Source organism: Larus michahellis, chromosome 1 (genome assembly GCF_964199755.1).
Source record: "Larus michahellis chromosome 1, bLarMic1.1, whole genome shotgun sequence".
NCBI lineage: Eukaryota > Metazoa > Chordata > Aves > Charadriiformes > Laridae > Larus > Larus michahellis.
In genome coordinates this window covers 142,221,794-142,247,496 of record NC_133896.1, presented here as the reverse complement: position 1 = coordinate 142,247,496, position 25,703 = coordinate 142,221,794, and the positions used below count along the sequence as shown (strand labels likewise).

Below are 25,703 nucleotides of genomic sequence, written 5' to 3'. Positions count from 1 at the left end.
ATAGGGTAATATTAGTTCTAATTCCCTAAATATAATCCACAGTATTTACAGTAAGATTTAATTTGGTGATCCTAGAAAATTTTTTTTTAGGTTAAAAAAATTCTAAAAGTCTGCCATTGAGTGTCACATCTATATACACTGAGGAGTTCAGTGTATTTCAGAGCTGTATATACATTTCACACCAATACCTAAAGGCTGAAGTAGGTACCGAGTTGAGCTAGACGTCCCCTGCTGTAATCTGAGGCCCAGAAAAGCACAGAAAGTTGAAACTGCAGTCCTTTTAGTGAATTAACTTCAGATTTGACCTACAGAGGCAGGTTTCTATGGGGTAACGTGAAGTAATTCACTATAGGCTCATTTAATCCTGAGGTCTCTTGCAAACAAAGCTGCCAAATTGCAAAGGTGCTTTGTGAAATCACCTATTGTACATCAGATGCCGAACTGAGACTCCAGTGTTCATCCTCTGCCAAGTCCCCAGACATAAAAAGCTCATGTTTTACCTCACTAAAGACCCTTTTTTTGACAGCAGAATGAGAGCATCAACAGACTACAGTTTGCCAATAAAAATAAGAGGTTTACTAAACTTGTTTTAGACATTAAATGCTAGCCTGGGGGTCTCTAGCTCTTGGGTGTTTTCCGTGATGTGAAAAAAATATAGCAAATACACAAAATCACTTTACATAATGACAGTCCCATATCTTGTAAGCAGTCATTCTTCTCCAGAGCAAGTCCCTTCTCCCATTTAAATCAACAGCAAGATTTCCACGTACAGGACTGGGGCCTTTACACAGTTTCTATTTACCTTTTCTTTTCTTACATATTTTCTATGCTCATTTTAATTCTTTCCTCTCCTCTCTTCTACAATTTTTTACAAATTAACTGAGTAAAATATATCTGTCTTGAAATACTTGTAATTATTAAATTACATTAAAACCAGAATTTTTGCCAATTCATATATACGTCATCAAAATAAGCAGCCCTTCACTTCAGTCAAATAGCAAGTTATAATGTTCAGAGAAATCAGCAACTACAATGAAACCATGAACCCTGATGTTCTCCAGAATAAGAAGTCAATAATAACAGGCTGACCACATAACTGCCTCAGAAATATCTTAAAATGTATTAGAACCATGAATTTCAGAGACATAGCAATTATCCTCTTTTCACATGCAGTTTGAAAGCAAAAAATCCATTAGGATACTCAAAAGATATGTAATTATATACTTTAAAATTCAAAGTACTTGAGTAGCATTATCTTAATTCAGGGGGAAAGAATACTGTCTCAGAAGGAAAAACAGAGTCTTCAAGAGACATCAATTTTTGCTCTTTAGAGTATGCACAAACTTATTTTGTGTCTCTTATGACTCTGTAACCAGAAATAAAAGAAGTAAATATAGTAACAAGCCATTCCATACATTCAAACTTCTATTGAAATAGTGTTGTGTGAATTGGAATTAAGAACAGAAAGACAGGACATATTTTCCAACTATTTTTACCATAACTTTGTGGGCTACTAGTTCATGAGTGAAATGAACTGAATGAAATAAAGAAAATAACGAACAATGAAATAGAGGAATAAAGAATGAAATAAAGATCAAATGCATAATATCCTGGTGGCAGATTTCCTTGCACTGCAGAGTCATTCTTTTACCCTCAAGACCAATATAGCCAATATGCTTGCAGACCACTTATGGAAACTTTAAATACCCGCTAGAGGTATTTCCCCAACAGGGCCAGTTTTTCTAGTGAAGCGTCAACACACAGTGTTAAGCGGGTCAGCAAAATTAAACTGGACCATTTTCACTATGCAAAAACCTCTTTGTAGTTAGAAAGCTGGTGGTGGTTTTGTTTCCACCTATGTCTACCATCATACGGATCATCCAGGGAGGCAGGAGCTTGGGTTACATAGATGACGACTGTTATTGCTGGGCAAGATTTCCTCATCGAAAGGCTGTGAACATTTGCTGTATATTCAATAAATCTGAGGTATTAAGGGCATATAGAATTTCTGGGGCTACAAAGGACATCTGGGCAGCGTGTGACCCTTCCCAGGGACCTACATCAGGCTTATTATGAGGTTGAAAGTGAATATATAATGTAGTGCATGTTCAGGAAGGCTGGGATGTCCTGACAGAATCAGAATTTCTGTGCATGGGTAAAAAGCAGTGTCTGCATGCCTGGGTGGTGATCGCTGGAAATCCTAAAGACATTTAGGATTACAGATGAAGAGCATCCAGATTAGAAGCGTGTGATCCATTAGTTACCATCTGGAAATTCTGGGCACTCTTTCACAGCCTTTAAAATTTGCACAATCCTGAAGATTGTGCAAATCCACTCACCCGAGAAAAGCCGGGTGTATGGAAGCTTTTTATTACAAACCTGCCAGGGATAAGAATGTGAAAAATATATCATAATAACGAATGCTGCTGAAACTCAGTTAGCCAGAATCAGGGAACCACAGTAGGTTTCCTGAGCCCATCTCTCCCATGAAGTCCACTTGAGCAGAATGGACAAGGCTAATAGAAAACATCCTTCCGATCTGATGCAGAGTTGACACAGAAAAGCTGTGTTGTTAGCATACAAGCTAAACTCAGCTGAAAAGCTGGGTAAAAACTAATACCATAACTTGTTCATTATTAAGAAATTCCACTTAAACTAGTAAGGCATTATTTTCCAGAAATTAATAAATGCTTTTTGCTGCCATCAGCTGTCTGCTAGAGTATCAGTATCTGTATTTTGCAAAACACGTTAACTTCTTAAAACAGATATTCCCTCATTGGGAATGGACCCTTGGCTCACACACAATAACCATTGCAAAAAAAAAATAAATTGCCCGCTCTAACTTTATTCTGTGATTGAAACAGAACTAAGCAATAGAAAGTAACATTTTGGATGAGAGTCCTTGCAGAAATTAAACTCCAGTGCTTCTCAGAAGGAGAGGTTCATTATGACAGGCAGTTAGTTTTAATGACGAGAAATTAACCAAAAATTTGAACAAATCAGAAACACAACTTTTTCCATATTGCTTATTATTTGGATAATTTTAATTCCCGGGACCACACTTCATAGGCTGTTAAACAAGCCTCCAGGTTTCTGGATTTTAGCTGCAACCAATGTGAAAGTGCAGAAGAGAGCAGCACTCTTCTGGCATTTATCGCTTGACTATGTCCTAAAGATATCAAAAATCAGTGTCTGGAAATCAGCCCTTTCCCAAGGCATCACAGAACTTACTGCCATTCCTTGATTGTTTTGAAAACCTTGGCATCAGAAATCTCACCCTCCTCCTCTGCCACGTTGGGAAACCTGGTGTTGGGTTCCACAGGACTTGGCAGCGTCTCTCCTCGTCCCTTCTGCTGTTAAACTGCGCACTGCCCCGGGGTTTCCGAAACAGACACACATCAGGCTTCGTGGCATACCTCCAACGGAGAAGACTTGGAGCAATTCAGCTCTTCTGCACTGTGTGGTTCACAAACAACACCAGCCACTCCGTGCTCTGAGGCTGAAATAGCCCTTGCAGGGACGAGTCGCTAATAGACAGTTTCCTAACACCGGTAGGACAAAATGGGCCACCGAAGCCACGTGCTTCAGTAAAGAAAACCTCCCTTACACAAACGAATGACACACTGCTGTGTTGCTGGTGGTGTACAAAAAAGAACAGCATAAAATCTTTCCTTCTTTCTCCTCCAGTTATTATTCATTCGTAATGCAAAACCATACCATTTGGTAATCAGAGTGATAACTCATGCAAACGCTGAAAAAGCTGATGGCACAAAGTTTTTTCTTCGAACGCTGTGGGAGGCTTTTCAGCCTGGGATTTGACCTTGGGATTTGCAGAACTACAGAAAGCCGCTCTAAATATCCGTGTTCAGAGAACTTGGCCCACCAGTGCCATCACTAAATTACAGCGGGTCAGTTGATTAAAGATGAAGGTATCCAGAAATGACTGGATTTGAGGACCACAAAAATCCAGCTGCAACAGCTGGGCCAGAATAACCCAAACTTTCACCACTACTCATTAGTAATGAGTGTCCTGGTTAATGATCATTGAAAGTAAGCAGCTGGCATCAGATGCAAGACATGCAAAGGCAAGCTATAGATATGAGGAAGCACAGATGGGATGTTGCAAAGATATTACAATGATGAAAACTGGACTGACCACATATCCCAAACCAGGCTGTAAAAACAAAAGGGCATTTTAATGGGTGGAAATTATTTCTAATATATTATTCTCCTCACATAATAAAGAGGAAGTCTCTTTTTTTCCTTTTGCTGTTCTCTTACATATTGGATTGAAACACTTCCTGCTGGTCCTCTCTGCCAAGTCTCAGTATCAGAGGAAATATCAGCTCACTATTGTTAGTATATAAATTAGTTGAACTTCATCTAAGATCAGTCTGTAGAACTATTGTGCCAAAGGAAAAAAAAAAAAAAAGAAGTTGGTATTCTCTTAATGTACTGCATCTCTATTTTAAACAAACTGGCTCAGAAAACAGGATTCCTTTGGAGAACGTAGAGGAGTATAGCGGAGTAAATAAGGCAGCACATAGAAAGCAGCCTCTGCAGGTGTCTTAGCTCCACACAGGCCAGCCATAACCACTGTCATACTGAATATTACCTTATTCTGCACTACCTAGGGCTCTGACTGTACTTGATTTTCTGGGTCAGCAGCCAAACTGAGATACTGGAAGCAAAAAAGTGGCTGTGTCTCTTTGGCCCTGTCCCCACCCTGGACTGGGAAAAGAACGAACTTGACCTGGAGTTCCCACTTTTTTAAAGAGAGACTGAACTTCTCTTTCCTTTAGGAAAAACTAAGCAGGAAGGCAAATGTGGCCAACAACATCTCTGCTGTTAAAGCTGTTTCAGCAGCAGCGTGAGTCTCGATGCCATGCGCTGCAGGGGACCCCGTGGGTCAAAGCAGGTGGGAGGGCAAGCTGTGGACCCTGGGGATGGCAGAGCCCAGCACCTCTGGCTGGCTGGGCACAAGAGACACCGTGCATGCTACGAGGGACAAACTACGCTACTACGGTTTCCGAGGAAAGGGTCAGAGGAAGAATTGCTTTCTACCCTCAGAACTGAAAGACACAAAGTGCAGTGAAGAGAGAAAAAGAGCCCACTCCAAATTCCCTCGAATTTTCTCCTTGGAGACACTGTGATTTTGCAGAGGGAGGTGCAGCTTTCAAGACTTTCATGCTGAGATAAAAATCTAATTCCATAATCCCCATCAGCGGGTAAAAGAGGGGCAGCATGACTAGAATTTATCTCAAGGCTATTTTTTTCCTCACCTCAAACCGATTCTGCAATTCTACTCAAAAGTGGAAACAGCTTCAGGATCAAAACCCCACTTGTGATGAATTTGCGGTCACTAAAAATGTTACCCAACTCTATTGATTAAATTGCAGGATAAGGCCAGCCTGATCCTTCCAATAAACTCCAGATTATGACAGCATTTTCTCAGTGACTTCGCAGAACTTTACAGCAGCCAATTAACCTGACCAGACAGGCCAAAACCAAAGCCATCATCCAGTAATGCTTAAAAAATCACAGTGGAGTGGTTGAGCAACTGCTACATTTTTTTGTGTTATGGCACAGGATAGAGGCACCTGATTGCCTTCAGCAATGCTGAAGGTATTATGTATGAAATCCAGGATAACTGTAAAGCTTATTGTGAGCTGAAACAACATGGCAACAAATGATTTCAGCCTCTTGCTGAGATTGCCAACACTCTGTCATTTGGCAAACCTCTGAAAAGACACGAATATTTGTTTTTCTAAATCTCAGACAGCTTTGGGTTTGAAAAGCTACGTAAACAAATGAATTACATGAAATCCGTGACTGATCTACAAATCCCACCCTGCCTATTTCTCTTTTCACTTCCCCTTCTGGCAGTTCAAATTCAGGAGACATCAGTCAGTTGCTAGAGTAGATTTATGTTGCTGGAACATTTACCTTGAGGCCAAATGTTAGCTCTAATAACTATTTTTTATCTCCACCCAAAAGAATGTTTACTGACCAATGCTGAGCAACAGAAGGATGCAGCAGGCTCATTTTGTGTTCTTGTTTTAAACCTTAGGGTAGAAAAAATATCAAATCTCAAAATAAAGCTTAGCTCTAAGTAGACGTGTATATATACACGTACGTAATAGAGATTCCCACCTACCTCTGAACTCTTTGCTCATAGTATTTTTTAAATGTTCTTTCCACATCAAAGATGTTCTGTGAGCTTTACCATTGAACATAGTAGCCTCTAATCTCAACGTTTGATCTCTACACTTTCCTTTCTTTAGCAAATGATTTTTTTTGCTTTTCATCAAATGCCTGAAATTTTCCTCCCCCACCCCACCCCTTTTCAATTAGTTCTGCTGGCACTGCTGCCAGTTGCTGCTTCTGCAACTTTGCCAGTAACTGCTATGCACTAAGGAATAAAAAAAAATAATAATAAAAAAAGAAGATAATGTGAAGGACTTTATTTGAAGATAATGTGAAGGACTTTGTTAGCTTCATCTGATCAGCTGTCCCTGAGCTGAAGTGTTAGGTAACTTTTTTGGGAACATGTAATGTTAAATATTCATGGATATCCAATTCTGAAGCCATAATACTGAATATTTATATTGGAAACACAATCCCAGGAGCTTTGCTTAGCATATAAAGGAACCGAAACATAGCTGTTAAACTACAGTATACTATAAGCCACAATATTTCATATATGGTTAATAATAATAGGCATGCTAAGGCTTATTAAACACAAACATTCAAAGGCTCAGATTTGTCCCCAATGCAAATTCCTTTCTCCTGAAATTAAATTTAATTTGGGGTCACTTTTAACACAAATTAGAAGTAAAACCTGCTTTCTGATGAGAGAGGATGACACTGTGTTTAGTTTTACAGTTTTGTAACCGAGAAAATGATTGTAGTAGTCACTTCATCATCATAACTCTTGGCACTTTAATGACTGCTTGCTTGATCTTGAACAGCCCAAGCAAAGACAATGTTGGTGTGTTCAGCACACATCCATCACGGAAGTTTTTACAGATGTTTGAGCCGTGTGTTGTATCTCCATGTGCCAGCCTGGGTCCTGACAGCTCCAAGGGAATTCATCACGCAAAAGGCCAAGCTGCCCAACATCACTGCTTTCCCACAGATGGAGATCGTTTAAGTTGTGATCAAGCATCTACACACTTGCTGACAGCAGAGGGGGGAATGTTTTTGTAGGGGAGCAGCAGGGAAGCTGGGTCAGCTCTTGCCTGCTTTGGGGTTGCGACTCTTCTTACCCTGATAGCGGCAAAGCTGTGGCTCCTACAAGCTTCCTTTGGTGGACCCTCTTTCCTCATTGACCTTGTCACCGTACAGCATGGTGGAGAATTTTTCTAATGTAACTCATCTAAGGCTTCCCCTCCTGTCCTCCCCTTGCCTTCCCAATAGGCTTTCCAGCATGGCTTGGATTAGCCTTAAATTCTTGTGGTTTCTTGTTTCAGATTTCGGTCTGGCCATTTGTCATCCTGGTTCTGTTTCTCCTCTCTCTGTTCTTAGAATGACAGAACACAGGATCACCTCTCTGAATAAGATTATAAATGCTTTGCTGTCGAATTGCCAGTAATGAGTCTCTGCCAAATTTATATTCTAAAATTCCCCAAGCAGCAATTTAATTACATTATTTTGGATACAGCACCATAGCAGCTGCATTCATTTGATGAGGATTCATTATGGTTTATGGTGAAAACAATGGCAAATTAGCTCTGATGTGTTTTGGAATTTGCTCTTTATTTAGTTTAGAATAGCCTCGTTTTAGTCAGTATGACTCCTAAGCCCATTTGATCCTGCAGTCTGTGAGAAAGTGGGAAGGCTCTGACAGGAGTTCTTAAAAATCAGATACATCTACACCTGTTGCAGCTCAGTTATTGAAGTCCTGCTGGTTTGTGGTTAAAAGGAAATTACCACACAGATCCATTCCACTATATTTTAAAGACTATTCCAGGACTATCTCAAAAGTCATGTGTATAAATCAAAATAAATACATAAATAACAAATCCTCAGTTTTGTCTATTATTTTTCATGGATGAACTTTTTCCCAAAGCAGAGAAGATTATGTCCCTACTAGAAATTTAGAAAGGGTTCTCAAGGAAATCTAAAACAAATGACTCCTGTGACTGCTTCCAAGCTCAAACTTTAAGCCAGATTTGTGAAATATTTGTTCAGTTTTTTGGAACTGTCTGGAGGACTTACAGTAAGTTCTAAGCACATACTAGGGGGTGACATGAAGCCTAATCATTGGGCAAAATTCATAGCAAGGAGAAAAAAATCTCCAAAGATCAAATTTGTTCTCCTGCCACTGTTCCCAACAAAAGCCGCAGCTTCACATTAGAGGCTACATTTGAAGCTTTTGCCAGAGCATTAACATCATGTGAAGGGTGTAACTTCTGCAGGGAATATTTGTACTGAAAAAAGGCTTTGTACAGGCACAGTTATAGCACCACTTTAGTATCTCTGTAGTTTATTTTGCTTTGTTTATCAATGCAGTTGCTTTTATTGGCAAAAATACTTTTCTTGCCACTTAACAACACAAGGAAAAAGAAAGCTTTCTTTTTTCAGCTTTCCTCAAATTCTGAAAGCTTGACTCAATGTCAAGAGTCACATCTGTACATCTTAACAGCGGTCTGTGCTGATAAAGAGAACAACCCCTAACAGAGCTGGACGTAGAGAAGTTGCTCTATCCCTTTTTTAGACACAGTTAAGGGCTATAGGTGGAGTTGCTCCTCCTTGCTTAGGTTTTAAAGTCATTTCAATTACCTTCCTCCCTGTCCTACTCTGAAAGATCTTCGTCTTTCCTTTGTGCCAGAACCAGAGTAAGTCTGAGCCATTTCAACTTGCTACACATCCAGAAAATTATTCACTATGCAGAGTTGGTTTTTTACTGACCTTGAGAGCTGGCATAGCTCAGGGTGGGATGGGACAGGCATGGCACAGACGCTGAGGAGAAGGTAGGGATGCACCACTACAGGAGGGGGCAAACGGTGGGCCCACAGAAACCAGCCATTGCATTGATTTGATGGTTGGAAAATTGTATTTTAGGCAGTTGATCTGTGCATCTACTATCAGCATCTACCACAGCAGTCTTCCTAGAGTACACCTGTGCTGTCAGTGAAGGTGGATGGGTGCCTAAGAGGGGGAAAATGGAGCAGATTCACTGGTCCCGCCTCACTCATGCCTGCGTTGCCAGGGCTGCTCGCTGCCAGCAGAAAAGGCAGGGAATCAGCTCACCACAGGGTCCACAAGTGCCAGAGCTGCTTCAGTGGGACAACAGTAGTGTGTAGAAAAGAGAGGGAGAACAATGTAACAGGCCAAATTATTCTTTTGGCATCAGCGGGCTTGTTAAATCAGTTCAGTGATCCCATAATGTACCTTCAGTGATACCAGTATAAATAAAGAGGACCCCAACTTGTCAATAATAAATACCTAATAAATAAAGAATTAGTAAGTAAGAATAATCCAAAAGTCTAATAATATTTGCTGAAGCAATATGGGATTCTGCTGGTGTGCCTGAGGCCAGAATTTGGTCTATACTGTAAACATAATATAAAGCAAAAGTAGTAATAAGGCCAAATTTTTAAGACTGGACAGGAGGCCCTTTACCCCACACTACTGAGCTCTTACTGCTTCACAGCACTGCAAACCACTTCCAAGATTTCTGACTCTTAAACAAGAATACTGAAATTATGTATATACTATATAAGAGTACACAACCCCAAAGCTCCAAAACGCTTCTCTTCTACCGGGCATGCCCAATTTGAAATGCCTTCTCATTACTGAAGTGCTCAGCTACACTCCAGGGTTTCTGACAGACTTTCCCTATGAATTTTTCTGCAGAAATAATGACTCAGAGAGAGCAACCCGGAGACAGGCAGCTTCCAAGATCGGATATTTGCCTGACCTTGCAGACCTCTTCAGGAAGGAAACGAGTTCCTCCAAGGAAAACACGTGACAGCAGATTCAGAGCCCGTTCTGCAGGCAGGAGTCATTCAATGAGGCGCTGCGGTCTTGAACTTCAGGGTGAACTGGGGTTCCTACCATGCTTAGAATATGTCAGAAAAAAAAATGTGAAGAACAAGCATCCTCTCCTTTACTTTTCTGTTGTTGTCTTCCTTGGAGTGACAGTTTCATTGCTAACTATAAGCAGAGTCATTACAAAATAAGCCCTCTCACATCTGAATTTTTAACATGTGACAATCATTTACCCGTAATCCAGCAATTTGCTTGTACCCCTGTACTGCAAATACTCAACTCTGCATATGATAGAGGCAACAATTAGACTAAAACAGCATACTAATTTATTCAAAATTATTTTGATATTGTATGTATTAAAATCTAAAGCCTTCACTGATCTTAACAGTGCTGAAATTAAGCATTATGAGATTTTAGAGCAGAATCCAAACAGGTTTTATTTGTTTGTTTGTTTGATTGATTTTTCCTAAAGAGTAGCAGTGATTTATTTGACAGAAAAATTACATTGCTTTCAAGTGAGAACGTGCAAACTGATTTAGGCAGAGCAAGAACCCATTTAAAACTGCTCAAAATTCAGACTTCATTTAAATGTTTTTCAGGTGTTCAGAATAATGTTTTATTAGCTTATCACTCTCTTTGCCCAGCCTCTTTTAACAAAAGACGTTACAAGAAAATTATTAATCTAAAGAGGGAATATTACTTAGAGTAATTCATTGTATGTTCAGACAAAGGTTTTCAATTTGTATGAATACAGACAAAGCTGGAAGAAATCAAGTAAATTAAGGGGCTAAAAAAAGGCTCCTCTGATAATATTCTTACCCAAAAAGAACTACGGTAACTCGTGGCATGCTGCCTGCATAAGAATTTCAGTGCATCAGAATTTCAGGAGAGCTGTAGCACGTGTCTGCCAAGACTAAAAAGAAAGCTAATTGAGCAGAGAGAAAGACAACGTAAAAAAAAAAACACAAAAAGGCTTCATGGTTGCTGCTCTGATTGGTGGATCTGAATGGAAAGGTCACTTTTTCCTCAAGAGTGGTCATACAAAATACTCAAGAGAGGGTGAAAACGTTATTGTGCATCTAATAAAATGCCCTTTCCCCCCCCGCGCCAAGCTGCATCATATTTTTTAAGTTGAAGGTTGTAACCAAATGCAGGGGAGAGAACAGCACCTGCCCTTACTTAAGTATACGAAGGAAAAGATTGCATCATCATATAAATTCACCTGAAGTTTGCATAACCTCACCAGGCATCTTGAGTGGGTCCTTTCGGTAAAGAGCCACTATCACCCTTTCAGATGAAAAAGGGCCTCAATGCAGCAGCTCCCTCCCATGGCAGAGGTTTCAATGTACTGAGGAATATTAACCCTCAGTGCTAGCCTTCCAACAGCAAGCCCGTACTCACAGAGAAGGAAATGCGGCTCGCTCCCGCCAAGCTGAAGAACACCCTGTGCAATGGGAGAGCCCCAGCGCTGGTAGGGCCATCCGGGAGTGACCCACTGCCCCAGCAGCCCCCAGCATCCATCTACACAGGGGAAACCAGAACCATAGGATACAATGATCAGGAGGTCCGTAACTACTGGAAAAACACAGGGACTTTCTCTTTCAAGCATTCACCTCTACCAAACTTGTGCATATCTGCTCATATATTTTTCTCCTTTTATAGTTTACAGAATATAGTCAGGTTTGGTATTTTGTGAAAGGCATTGAAAACATTATTTTTGGACTGACAAATTTTAATTCTTTTAAAAAACCGATGATGTCAGTGAAATACTTTAAGAGTTCCTTCAATTACTCTTTTGAAGGGATTTCTTGCATGTATGTGTTTAGAGTTTTTGGTCCATAAATAAAACATTTTAAATGCCTACTCAGATGAACCATCATCCATACACTGATCAATATATTTTCTTCTCTTTAGTAACTTATTACGACAGATATTGCTCAAATTCAGTTTGAATGAGTTATATTCCCCATATGCTGCTGGCTTAATCTGGAAATAAAGTTTGTACACACTGTCATTAGCTATAGCCTAACGAGTCTGCTTAATGCTTCTACCACGAGACACATATGTCGTGAACAGCTGCCTGTCTTTAATCTCTTTTAAAGTTTGACTGTATCATAGCAAATAACAAAACTCAGGCATATAGCCTTACATTTCAAAATAGCCAGCATGTCTCCAGAAGCGCAGAGATGAGTTTCAGTGGGGAATGCAGGAACCTACAGCAACTGCCAGCCGGTCTTAAAGCACTGGGTGCTTACCACGAGAACATTAATCCGTATAACCAGTACAGCAACAGGGGTTCTTCTCTTTTACTTTGTCACAGGATGTTTTCGTTTCTCCAGTAGTTAATGAAAGATGATGTCTTTTCTTTTTCACCTTTAACTAATTTTACCTGTTAGCTAGACTTTCATATGGAAAATTTCTCTGATATTCAAACACCTTAACAAGTTTGAATTGACACTGTTGTTCACAGATAGCATGAAATCTCAATATAGACTGCATGGGGTAAACAGGAGGGTTTGGCAAGTCTTATGTTTTGTTTGCATATATATGGATACTTTTACAGAAAAGAGAAAAGCTGGATTATTTTGATCAGGGAAGCACTTTTATTATTTTTTTTCGTCAGCTTCAAATTAGCCATTGGTTCCTCCAGCTCTGATACTCCAAGCGTGCTAAGAAATCTTCCAGTACTATCTGCCATCAGAGATATTCCAGCTTATTTGTAGCTGAACAGGTTAGTGTTTATCTTCTGAGGCAAAAAGAGAAGCTGAATACCTTTAAAGTATATATTTCAAAATGTATGTGAATTACAGGTGGAAGTACAGGAAACAATACAGAAAAAAAATGCCTGGGCACCTTGTGATTTTGGGCATACCCCCTGAACAAGATGTGTATTAACGCTCCTGTCCTGGCACCCAAGAACTACGTCCCCCTCTTGCTCCCATCTCTTCACTCAGCCTAACAACAGACTGCTAACAGGACAGATTCCTCATCTCTCCTGGTATTAACAATGATTTATCACCCACAACTGGTGAGCCTACAGTAAGCAATGCTGTAAGAAACTGTTTGTACGGCATGGCACTAGGAAGTAACGGCATCGAAAAGGCCCCTTTGTACTTTTTAGCTTTTTAAGAAAAGACTATACATTTTATTACCATTTATTGTAATTTATATGAGCTGTTGCATATGTTACATGAAAGATCTCTTCTCATTGTACCAGGTTTTTTATTTTCATTTTATTTAGAATATCCTTTGGAAAAGGAATGTGACATCAAAACCATAATTTAATTAAGAAATAAAAGCTGAAACCGTTACAAGAGAGACAAGAACGTCTAGCTCAAAAGATATGAGATAGAGATTCTCTCAGATTTTGGAATTTCTCGTATTTCAGTTCTTTTTTTTTAAATTTAGGGAGTGTGAATTTTCAGTCAATAGAGAATACTGGCACTGTTATAACAGTGTACTAACATCAGTTTGGACGTCAGAATTGATTTGTTATTAGACTGGCCCATAAGACAGGACATACAGAGCCAGGAGTTGCACTGGGACCTCTTCCCCCAGATGAAGGGCACAAGAATCCAGGCCTTTCAGCGTAGTGACAAGGGGGAATGAGGCTATTGTATTTCAAACCAGAACAATTACAAGAAATCAAATAGTATTGCCTCCACTGACTAGTATAACTAGCCAATATTAATTTAAAACTTTTTTCTTATTTAATCTTACCCATTACATGATGCCAAGAGCTCGCCTGTATCTTACCATGACCATATAAAATTTCTATGTACCTGTCACGCTCGCTTTCGTATTTTGTTCTAAGCATAGTTGAATGAATAGTTGTTGAAGCTGGGATTAAATCTCATGTACTTGTACAAGATCTTAAATTACAGGACTTTTTTTGAATTGAGCCTTTGGGAATTACCACAGTAAAATTAAGTACAATCATTTCTATACTTTACAGATGCGGTTGGCAGAGATGAGAGTACAGTGGAATACTGTGTATTCCAAAGTCACAAATGCCCACAGAGATTGCCTTTTTAAATTTTTTTTCCTTAAAAAAGCCTTAACTTCCGTACAGATATGAAATTGTATATTACTCCACCCAAACATCCTTGCCTTTTCAAATTTTCAGCATTTGGTTTTTGCAGCCAGCGTTCTGTGGGCCACTAAAAAGCTATAGATGACGGGACTGTCATAATTTAGGAGATCGTTCTCAATATCACAACTAATTGAACAGACAAATCATGAAGGAAAAAGCTAGCCATGGGCACTCTAATTATATTTCTCATCTGTGCTGAATTTGATCCCTCTCATACTGTAAAATATAATTATAGGATCATACTGCTATTTTATGTTATTATGGCCAACATGCTGTAAGGAAGCTAAAATTGCAAAGTTTCAAAAGAGAAGACTGAGATTTAATTTTGGCAGGAAATTTACATTTCTCAAAAAATGCAAATGTTGTGAGCATGGAAAAAAAAAAAGCCAAACCACTAAACCCTGTTGCTTTCAAAGTCAAACTGATGCAACTTTGAGCATGTATTCAACACAAACACAAAAATAGCCCAAAAATTCTGGAAGTGCAATAGAGTTGTAATTGAGATGTATGGGAAAATATTTCTACAAAACTATAATCCTGACTATGGACTCATTGCTTGTGCCTTTTTCTTCCCTTTCCAGTTTTCAGCACTCAGAATCTCACAGAGCTCTGTCAGAGACAACAAGGTGGATGTGCAAAGACACAGATGCTAGCGGGCGGCACAGAATATTCTAAATTTTGCAGTTTCACAAAGTCTCACATCTTGGCAACTAGGGACAGCTGAAAGCGAGTCAGTAAGCTCTAACGTAGGGGATCTGTAAGGTACAGAGGCAGCGCAGAGCTACAGTCCCTTGAGCGCATTTGTCCAAGGCATTAAAACAACCCTGCAGGTGCTCCCCTTCCACAGTCGTAAATTGGGATATTGCATAGGGCCAACATCCCACACAAAGGAGAAATTTGTAAAACAAGTGATAATTCCACTCCAGACTACAAAACTTAAAAAACAAAAGGCTATCGTAAAAAAGAAATCCTGATGGCACTGTCAAGGTACATCATCAAGAAAGTCAGTGATATATCACTTACTTACTAGCTACCCAACATGTTCTAAGAATTTTACTGATGAAGACAATGCACTTTCAATTAAGCATTTATACTTCAAAAGAGTAAGAATTGCTTAAGTAAGCATTTAGAGAAGGGCTAGGAATAACTCAGTATAGTCACACCATGATAAAATCATCTAATTTTCCATTTTCTTTGCTCCTCCTTAATTTTTGACTGACTTTAGATAACTAGAAAACAGAGCAGGCTCTGTCTGATTTGTGTGAGTGCATTATAAATGAGAGGTGAAAGCTGTGAAGGGCAGGAATCTCCTCACCCCACATCACTTGTGTGGGTGCTCACGCTCAAGGGCAACAGCATCCTTCCCAGCAAAAGAAAAGGCTTCCTGCATGGAAGGTCAAGGGATGCCAAGGGAGATAGGGGGCTGGATGGCTGGTGGGTGGCTGGTTTGGGGGAGAGGTAAAAATACAGGTGGGAGAAAGAGGGAACACACTGCCTTATCACCCATATCAGGCTTGGAGTCCAAAGTGTGCTTTAGCAACCCAACACGGCTTTCCAGACCGTGACCTTCTGGAATAATCCTCTCCGTGGATTAATCAGGTGTTCCAGATTAGGCACCATTTCTGATTGGTATGAACCCCTATGTATAGGTTCACAGTGCTGAGGATACATGCAAGTATTATCATTTTGCTAGGAAGTGTACATTTTGATGAAAAAAGAAGGCCAAAGAAAATCGTAATAGATGTACACCTCATAAAGCCTGAAATGGAAAGTACTGTACTGAGATCGTTGTTGGATTTGTGTTTTAAAATCAGACAATACGAAAAAAAATATAATAGGCCATGAAAACTGTTCAACAGAAGATGAAGAACTAAAATGTTTTAATCATGCTCCTATGATTGTCTGTCATTACAGGGTAGAGTTAAAGGAATCTGGATTTCTCTTCATGGATTAATTTAACATATTATATTAAAGCTTGAGAGAAATCTGAATATTGAGTGTTCTGCAGTGCTTATTTGGGAGATACTTACATCCAGGTTTTGAGATGGGGTTTTTTCCTATTTAAAGCATACTATTAACCACCTTCACCTTTGTTTGAAAATGTATTTGTTGTTGCATTATTTGTGTAAAATATTTGCATTAAAATAAGGTTATATCTTAAAATAAGTTCAGAATAACACACCTAACATACAGACATGCATCTTCATACCCTTCCACACACCTCTCTCAATGCCACTGAATAGTGTGAGTTTTAGCCTACCATCTGTGGTTAAGTGCTTTTAGCCATGCTTTCCCAACCAGCTTTATCATTCCCCGGTCAAACACTACAAGAATTAGCTTACTGTTTCTATTTATCAGTCAGAAGAAAACAAACTGTTATGCTAAAACTCGTAAATGTTCTACCTTTGAAAGGTCACTAGTTCGTAACTTTTCCTGTTACCAACCCTGTCTTTGTTACTCCGGTAGGCAGACACTACATTTCCTAAACAAAGTGTCAGCCTCTGCCCAATGTTCTAAAACTGTTCGTTATTTGCCCTTAACCTCGTCAATTTTCCCTTAACGTCGTTGATTTGCTTCATTTCCATTTTTATTACTTTATTTTTTATTGCTCTATTATTTATTATTTAAATGCAAATTCTCATTCTGAGGAAGTATCTGTCGTGCATTATATTCCACCATCAACTTTCAAGCATCATACTGTCTAAAACAGCATAAGCAACGAAGGGTCAGTCAGGAGGTTATTACAATAATCAAATTCAGAGCTAGAACATGGACTTAAAGTCTGTTATCTGAACAGTTTGGACCAGATCCATGGAAAAGTATGAAAATACATTTAACTTAATGCCTAGTCTGGCTTCCCTGGAAACCAGAGTCACGGGAACAAAGATAATAATGCTGTAGTATTTACAATTTTATTTAATTCTCTTGTTCTTCCTGAATAGATTATGCCTTCAACACCATCATTTCCACTGAAAATTGAAGGAAATAATTAGTATGAGAACATTTTTGAAAGATTCACCGACTGTTAAATTTGTGAAAGTACGTTTTAAAAAACTCGAGCTTATATTATTTAAAGGATCGTAGGTAGATAAAATAAAAACAATCTCATAGTACTCGTAACTATTGTAAAGTCATAGCTCATTACCTACAGTCATAAACACAGGGAATTCCAAACTATGATAACATAGTCTAAAATTTACCAACATTCCCCCCAAACAACCTCCCCAAAAAAGAACTAATGTTGTTATTACTGTATTGACATTTTCTATTATCCTTCTAAACTCCACCAAATAAATACCAGATGGAAGAAACAGAGCCATGTGAGATAACACTAGACTAAAGAGAGAATGTTCTAAAGTCTACCTTAATATTTATATATTAATGTAATAAAATAAGTGTAGCTGGAAAACCTTTGTAGTAAAATAGTTCATTCCTACATTGATCCTCTCCCAGGCAACTACTTAATATTTTTGGATCTTTAGAACTACGGAAGCACAGTCAGGGTTTTTTTTTGCATCTATTTCCAGGTTAAGTAATATCAGATAATAATCCGTACTAACAGATGTGACCATTCATCATTTTAATTTTGTAAAAAATGAATACACTGAAATATCTGTGCAGCAGTATCTAATCTAATAATAATATCAAGCTACATCTAATCTAATAATAATCTAATAATAATGAGAGTCCACAAGTTCCACATGTTGTTAGGGATATGGTGTTTTAACTGTATGTTAAACCTGCATACATGGCACTAGAGAAAGTAACTTTCTGCACTCTGAATTTATTAGATACAATGTAAGGGAAAGTGCCACTTATCTAACTGTTTAATAACACTGACATACTATGTCTTTACATATCAGTTGGATTTTTTTTTAGTTAAATAGCTTCCATTAAATAGGAAGTTAGCAAAGTTAAGAGTACACAGGGAAAGTATAAATTCAGATGTGAAAATATTCAGCTATTATAAGAAGATATATGCATGGAATATTAAAAATGGATACCAAGTAAAACAATTAACGTGTAGTTTATCTATATATATGTGTGATCAAATATATTTTTGTTGACCTAAACATATATATGATATTGTATATACTTACTTAAAATATAGTCATATGTGTATTTATTCAAATTCAAGATTCTAGATATTCATGAACTTAGACATTACTAGCAATTACATGTATTTCTCTGCTAGACAAGTCTACACAAACATACACACAAACATAGGTAGTATTGCCTTTATATACTAACACAAGTACTATAAATACAGGCATAAAATGAATAAAATCTATATAGACACATATTTACACACATGTGCATAATATACGCACATATAAAGCACAATGTTCCCAGATTGTCAGCCCCACTGTTTGTATGAGTAAAGATTTGTAAATGCTGGGTTCTTATGGTATCACAACATACCAATTAATGATCAAGCTGCAACTACAAAATAATGCCAAATAAACAGAGTTGGAATGATTCAACACATATATTGCCAGTATCTCTGCAAAGACGTTTAAATATGAAAAGTTTTTTAATTCATAATATACATAGCAGGGAAACAGACATATCTTTGCACTCTATTTGTAGAAGCTGTGGAGTTGACAGTCTCCTACCTTTAGAACGTCAAAGTAGGCTTATAAGAATTAAGAGCAATTCTCCCTATGTGGAAAGAGTTTATGGTTGCTTCCCACCAAAAAAATAATTGTAACGGAATTGACATACCATAGAAAACTGAATCCTTGCATCCTGGATCAACAGTGTAGGAAAGACAGACGTGTATGGATTCTGCCACTAAAACTAGGTGAAAACCACACAAACAAGAAGCTCCCTTTTGTTCCTGGAATTGCTGAGTGCCATTCAGAGGGCTGCCCTGCCTTCGCGAACATGCCCAATACACGTCAGCACTAATAAGATTCAAACAAAAACATGGAGAACCACAGCTAACCTACAGCAGTTTGATTCAACAAAAGATCTTCCTTAGCTAAGTGGTACAAAAATTGTGCCAAAATTATTTTTCGGCAAGAATATATGCATCAGTGGCCAGATTGTCAGTAAGTATGAAAGTGAGTAAAAACATTGGTTTCAGGGGAGTTGTGCTGGCTTTACACCATTAAAAAATATGGTTTACCATTTATCTTCCTCTTTTGTTACACCTTTTCATGGCTCTTCGACAATATTAAATGACCTATAGCTCTCCATCCGCACCTTGTAACTGTTCCTGAAAATATTCTCTCTTATTCAAAATTAATCTTCTCTTTTCATTTTTCTTACCACTTTCTTGAGTATAAATGCATCTATAGAACAATGGTAATTTTCTCTAAAAAAAAAGAACGTACTTTTCAATCATCTTTTCCTTTCCATTGCAACAAGACAAAAAGCAAAGAATCAATATAAAAAGTAATTAGCCATAAATATTTTCTTTGAGGTAAGATGGTGGGCTAAGCATAAGCTTTTACATAGCTGTTTATGTAGCTAAAAATTATTTCTAATTTAATCTACAGTTTTAACCACCACCTCATAAATTCAGCATATCACCAGGATATTTCCTGGTCTCTGTTTCGGTCGTGGTTTATGATTTTTCCATTTTTAATATGCAACTGTCTATGATCTACTTAAAAAAAGAAAAACTCAACACCACATCCATGAACACTAAAACAAATTTAAGCGTGAAGGTACATCACGCGGTCACGTAACTAAGCAAGAAAGGATCCCTCCTGGAAGAAGAAAAGTGCCCTCAACCCCCTCCACCCCAGTACATGTTGAGAAAGAAAAGCACCTCTCAGGGCTGGAGCCATAGCTGCCAAAGGAAAACACTTTCTCATTTTCAGATGTCCACAATTGCTATTACATTGACTGTTAAATACACTTCAGCATAGACGCCTCTGTTGGACAAGAGTACCGAACTCCTAATTAAGGGGTTGCATTTTTGCCACAAAAGGAGCTAGATTGTAATGGCATCTTTTGTCCTATGCTTAATGAAGGGTGAGATATTGTTTAAATAATTAGTAACACCGCTGGAAGAGAATGCAAGTAATTAGCATAGCTTGACACCCAGAGCAACACCAGTTGCTGTTGTTAGCATCAACAATGTGTGGATTTGAAAAGAAAAATCACAAGAAAGAAGTTGTCACTTGAAGCGGTTTTGCTTTTCTTTTTTAAAGATACAATTAACCACTCATTTTTGAATGAATCCACTATACTATTGGCTACTGCGCGCTCATTCTTTCAGATTTTTTTTTCAAAGATTTGGGTAGCCTATCTATCAAACCCCAGAGATTTTAAAAACTCACAGCAGCAATACAGCAAGCCACAACCTGTTTTTTATGTGGGGGTTTTCTGAGCCACTTGAATGTTGAATTTGCCAATGGCGCGTGCGCATTATCTGTAAGTTAACGAAGACCATCTCCAAGGTCGTACCTAACATTTACGTTAACAGCACAGCCAGTGACTCAAGAGGTCGTAACACCAAGGAGGAGGCCGGAACGTGAAAATGGACCCAAAATTCTTGCCCGTCAGCTACCAAACAGTGGTGTGAACAGGTATTGTTCCTTTACTCCTGAGGGATAAGTGCCAATCTACTGAACTGAAAATCTCATTCTTGGAATTTGATACATAAACCAGCACAAATTTCTGAGATGGAAGAGGCAATGAGGAAAGGAAAAACACAGTTTTCAGATTACCTTCTTGAGAACAGAGAGCGGACGCTGGATCCGAATGGAACCCACCTAGTCTACTGTTCCTGGGCTCAGAGTATAAACATGGCATAAACGCTGGCATAATTGGCATGCTAATGCCATTTGCATTAGCAAAGTGAAATAGCGTGCCTCATGACAAAGAAGATAGTAACTGGATTTCACGTAGACTAATAATTGTCGGTATAAGCTACTTTTAGATACTTTAGATACAAAGAAAACCCACACCTCAAAAAAAAAATTTGTACAGATATTATAAACAATGATAGGAAAGTTATTTGACCGAGGCCTATGCTAACCACTAAATTAGTACTTGAATTACTCTTCAAGGAGGCTGGCGGAAAGTACTCTATTAAGCTTCTGCCAAGTTAGCTAAACTGGCTAACACCTAAAGTGAACGTTACTTGTCTGTCTGAGATACCCATTCAGAGTTTGCTTAGGCATCTTTGCATAGAAAAGTCATAGATTGTGTAAAAATATTTTTATTCGTAACTATCTGCAATCTTAAATCAAAGACGTCAGGAGAAGAGACGTGCCCTGTAAGGTCTTCTTTCAAGACCTGCCGTATATGTGTACATCAACACTAAGAAATGTTTACTATTTTTTTTACATCCTCAAAAATATACTGATCAAGTATTTGATGTTGAAGGTATTTCATGTTAAGTACTGCATTCCTACTCTTATAAAGTTGATAAACAATACACTGTTAGCTTACTAAATAGTAGCACCTGTTAAGGATATAAACCTGCTGGATTACTGAAAAGCACTGTAAGTCCATGCACCTTCTATTCACATTTATAGTCCATGTCCCATTTTATCAACGGCCAAACTTCTACCTTTTAAAATAACAAACCAGTTCAGAAAGCAAAAATAACAACTCCTCCTTAGTAAATACAAAAGTCTTCAAAAGATGAAAGGAAGCTGTCAGGTGCAGGGGAAGAAGCATGTTTCGTTATGTTTATACAATCACAGAATATGATCTGCATGTTTGCATGTGCACAGAGGCACAAAATCCACATAGCGTGTGTGTGCAGATTTTACATGCGCTCACATAAAGTCATCCCAGACACGCGCAGCCACTTATCTTTGTCTGAAGGCATTTAAGAAAAAACCACCTCCGTTAGTTAAGCCTATTAATTCAGTTTCTTTTTCCACCTCTGAAATTCCACGTGGGAAGGCTGGCAGATCGTCTTTGCCCTCCACACTTGCGATTTCTCGATTGCGGTCCACCTTCAAAATAATCCCCCCCAAAGCCACGCCACAGGCACAGGCAGACCCTCTGGAGGGGGTGGGTGGAGGAAAGCATGGGGTGCTTAACTCCTGCCTTTGCTCTGCAGCAGCACCCACATCGGCGTGAGAGGAACGTACAGCCAGGTGGGTGGGAGGCCACTCGTGGTGGCCTCACCGTTCAGCGGGAGCTGTGCCTCCACCAGAGCGTCCTGCGACCTGGCTGCCCACTGCCACCCCACCCAGGGTGTCCTGAGTGGGGCCAGAGGGCTGCTGCAGCCACCATCTACCTGGCAAGGGGATGCACCGGGAGTTTGCTGAACCGTGGGAATGCCACAAGAAGCTCAGAAACAATTTCGGTTTTGTTTCCAGGACTGCACCGCCTGCAAGCCCGGGTGGGAGGCGGCACGGGAAGAGCAGAGCTGGCATTCGGTTTCCCTGGCTGGGCGGGCAGCTGGCATCCCTGAAGCCAGCAGGGATAAATGCATCGCCTGTTAGCGGTGATGCAAAGGGCTTTTCACAATGAAAGCAACCAGATGAAAAATAATCAACAGCAGAGCGTACGCAAAGAATGCCTGACATTTCAGTCGGCGCCCGTGTATGTGCTGTCAGCGCTAAACCTTGCCAGCTGCCACAAATAAAGCTGTAGGTAGATAAGAAAATTCACAGAAACAGTAGTATATGCTGCATATTCCTTATAATAGCTATAGAGACAGCAACGCACAACCGAAGAATCTTTCCTTAAGCGAAATCCAAGACATTTGCAATGGTGATGAGCAAATGCACGTATAGATCTGTATGTGTATCTCATCCGATTAGAGAACGTGCACCTACCTTTCCCAACCCCTGCCCAAATGAGGAATTTAGCATGCAACCCAAGGACACTTTCCTTCCCAACTACACGCTGCTTGACTAGAAAGGCCAATAGGTAGCACTAACCTTTAGCTTGTCGTAGCGCTCACTTAAAGCTGCCACCTGATGGTCACGGTGCCGCCCGACCAGCTTACACAAGGCACAGATTAACTGGTCGTCGGTCACGCAGTACATGTTAACTTTCTCGTCCTCGTGCTCCAAGCACATTAATCCCCTGATGTGAGAGTCCGGGATGGGCTCGATGAGCCGGTGGCCGGTGAACGGCTTCTTGTTGGGGTGAGTGGCTTTCAGGCACTCCTCGCAGTAGGACACCTCGCAGGTAACGCAGGTCTTCACTGCCTCCTGGGCAGGGTCCTGGTCACAGAACTGGCAGAGGACCTTCTCGCAGGACGACATGCTGTTGCTATCAAACGCCCGCTCCCGGCGGGTCTCGCTGGGGGAATTGGGCCCGCTGACCGAGGCTTTCTGAAACCTGTCGATGATGTTCTGCAGGGTGACGTTGCGCTTGAGCCCGTCTAGACCGCGCTGGCTGAGGGTGATGACATAGCGGCAGGTCGGGCACTGGAAGGCGGTGATTGACTCCACCGGCTCGTTGGTGGCGCAGTGGGAGACCAGGATGCGGTGCGCGCAGTTGAAGCAGAGGCTGTGAGCGCAAGGCAGCAGCAGCGGGTCTTCAAACAGCTCCAGACAGATAGGGCAGGTCAGTTCCGACTCCAGTGTTTCCATCTTCAGGCAAAGCTTTCCTGTGGCGTCAGCGAAATCCAGGGAAGCTGATCAGCTATCTGGAAACACACGTAAAATTCGATTAGGCGAGAGAAAACATGAGGGGTCAGCCGTGGGGGGTTGTCAACTTTCGCCACTGCTCCCAGGGCTATCAGCCCACCACGCCAGGAGGGAGAGCAATCTAAAGTTTTGAGCCTACACATCAAGGTATTTAAACCTGGACTGCTTTATTTTTTTTCTTGCCTCTGTTCACTTAAGAATGCAAAACAAAAGCTCCTTCTTAATTTCTTTCTCTGTCCTTTTTTCTCTCATGCGATCAAGGAAAACAGCAGATGTTTCTGTGCATTATTTAAAAACCAAAATGATGACCTTCAAACAGCCTATTACAGCAAAATTAGATTTATTCTGCAGATGCTGCTTTTGGCTTCACAAATCTACTAGTAAAACTTTTTTTAAAAAAAAACACTTCACCTTTGTATAGCATTGTGTAAGGATTAGTCCAGAGTATTATGAGTGATAATGTTAAATCTCTCACTGCTATTGCAATTAACAGTTATTTTTGCAGATTGACATTTTCATTTCCTATTATAACAATAGTACAGCATTTAGACTACATCCACGTTTACCTGTGTAAATATATATCTGAATATATACAGGGAATAATGTTTCTAGGAAAGCATGTGATTTTTTTACAGATAATGTATACATATCATAAATATATCATATACTAATATACTCCTCCTATGTATTTCAAGAACATGTGTAGCTGTATTTATATGCACCGCACCTGTATTTTTGTGCTTATGTACCTCTACACATACGCACAAACACACATCGCATACGTATCTGCAGAAAGATTAATATAGCCGGAGGATCACACACTGTCATAACTGAAATGCCTAAAGAAAGATGGATGAAGTACATGATAAATAGTAGTTTAGCCCAAATTTCTGATGATCCTAACCTATAGTCCAAGAAGCACCTCTAGAGAGCGAGATAGTGAAATGTGTGATTTGCTTAGGGGTTTGTGTGTGTGCTTGCACTTTTGGTGAGTACTCTCTATTGCTAAATCTTAGGAACTACCGCTTGCTTTAGCGGCCTTATTAATCACCTGAAGTGGATTAGGAACCAGTGACTTCTAAATGGAAGGCATGGGATTTTCTGGAGAACGCAGCAGTACACCCCCCGTCAGAGATCAACTGAAACTTCATTTTGCTTCCTTTCCTGCGCTCGGTGTTGCAGAGAGCGGTTTTGAAAGAGTCGCCCTCCGCAGCTCTCCCTGCCTAAGCTCCCGTCAAGGGCCCGTCGCCGCCGCGAGCAGACGGGTCAGTGAAGCAGAAGCAAAAGCTATGCTTCACACTCACAGCGCTGTACCTCTTCACAGTACAATCTATTTAAGCTTTGTTGCTCATAACTGAGGACGGCTTCAGATGGCACAGCTGCATCGTCTTTACACTGTAAAGTCATTGTTCGGTTGTGTGAACTCTCGCCTCCTCCCCTGACCAGGGAAAAGGAGGGACGGACAAGAATCCCCCACAAACAAACCTTAGTTCATTAAGGGTGAGGGGAGCTCAGGGCTCATTAGCAGCCTTGGGAACCAAGCGTGCTTGAACCTTCTGTACTTCATGACAATTAGCGCGGGGAGCGCAATGGCAGTGACAGGAATGCTACCTATAACCCCAATATGAACCGCAGCAGAAAGGAAAGTTCAGCAAAGAGAGGCAAGGTTCAGACTGCCCGTCGGTATTTAGTCCTGCTTGCTCTGTGGGAAGAGCAGCAAGGCGTCTGTTCTGGAGGTATGCTTAGAAATTAGGATACTTTGCCTCTTTGCACTAATGCGTCCTTTCATTCTGCCAAGAAATCCGAGCATTTAAAAAATGCACCGATCCCATCACAAAATTTGCTTTCTTGTATCTTCTGTGATGCTGATCTTACTTGAAATAAAGTTCAGTTTGCCAGAGACTAATTCTTTTATAACTATCCATCAGCTGCCATAATTGCATGGTGCATCTGGTCAAAATTAAAGGCCTGGCAATTTGATATAAGCAGGAAGACAACTCCCCTCGTCTCTCCTCAGCCGTAGCCACACGGCACAG

General features: G+C 39.9%; 1 protein-coding gene across 7 annotated transcripts in view; it reads right to left on the bottom strand.

The window, feature by feature from the left end:
• MID1 (midline 1) overlaps positions 1-25,703 on the bottom strand; it is a 252,247-nt gene that overhangs the window by 79,960 nt on the left and 146,584 nt on the right. For all 7 annotated transcript variants that reach the window (XM_074606681.1, XM_074606652.1, XM_074606671.1 and 4 more), the window contains exon 2: positions 22,951-23,666. In XM_074606681.1, coding sequence (XP_074462782.1) covers positions 22,951-23,610 — 660 coding nt within the window. In that variant the 5' untranslated portion in view covers positions 23,611-23,666. The remainder of the gene's footprint in view (positions 1-22,950; positions 23,667-25,703) is intronic.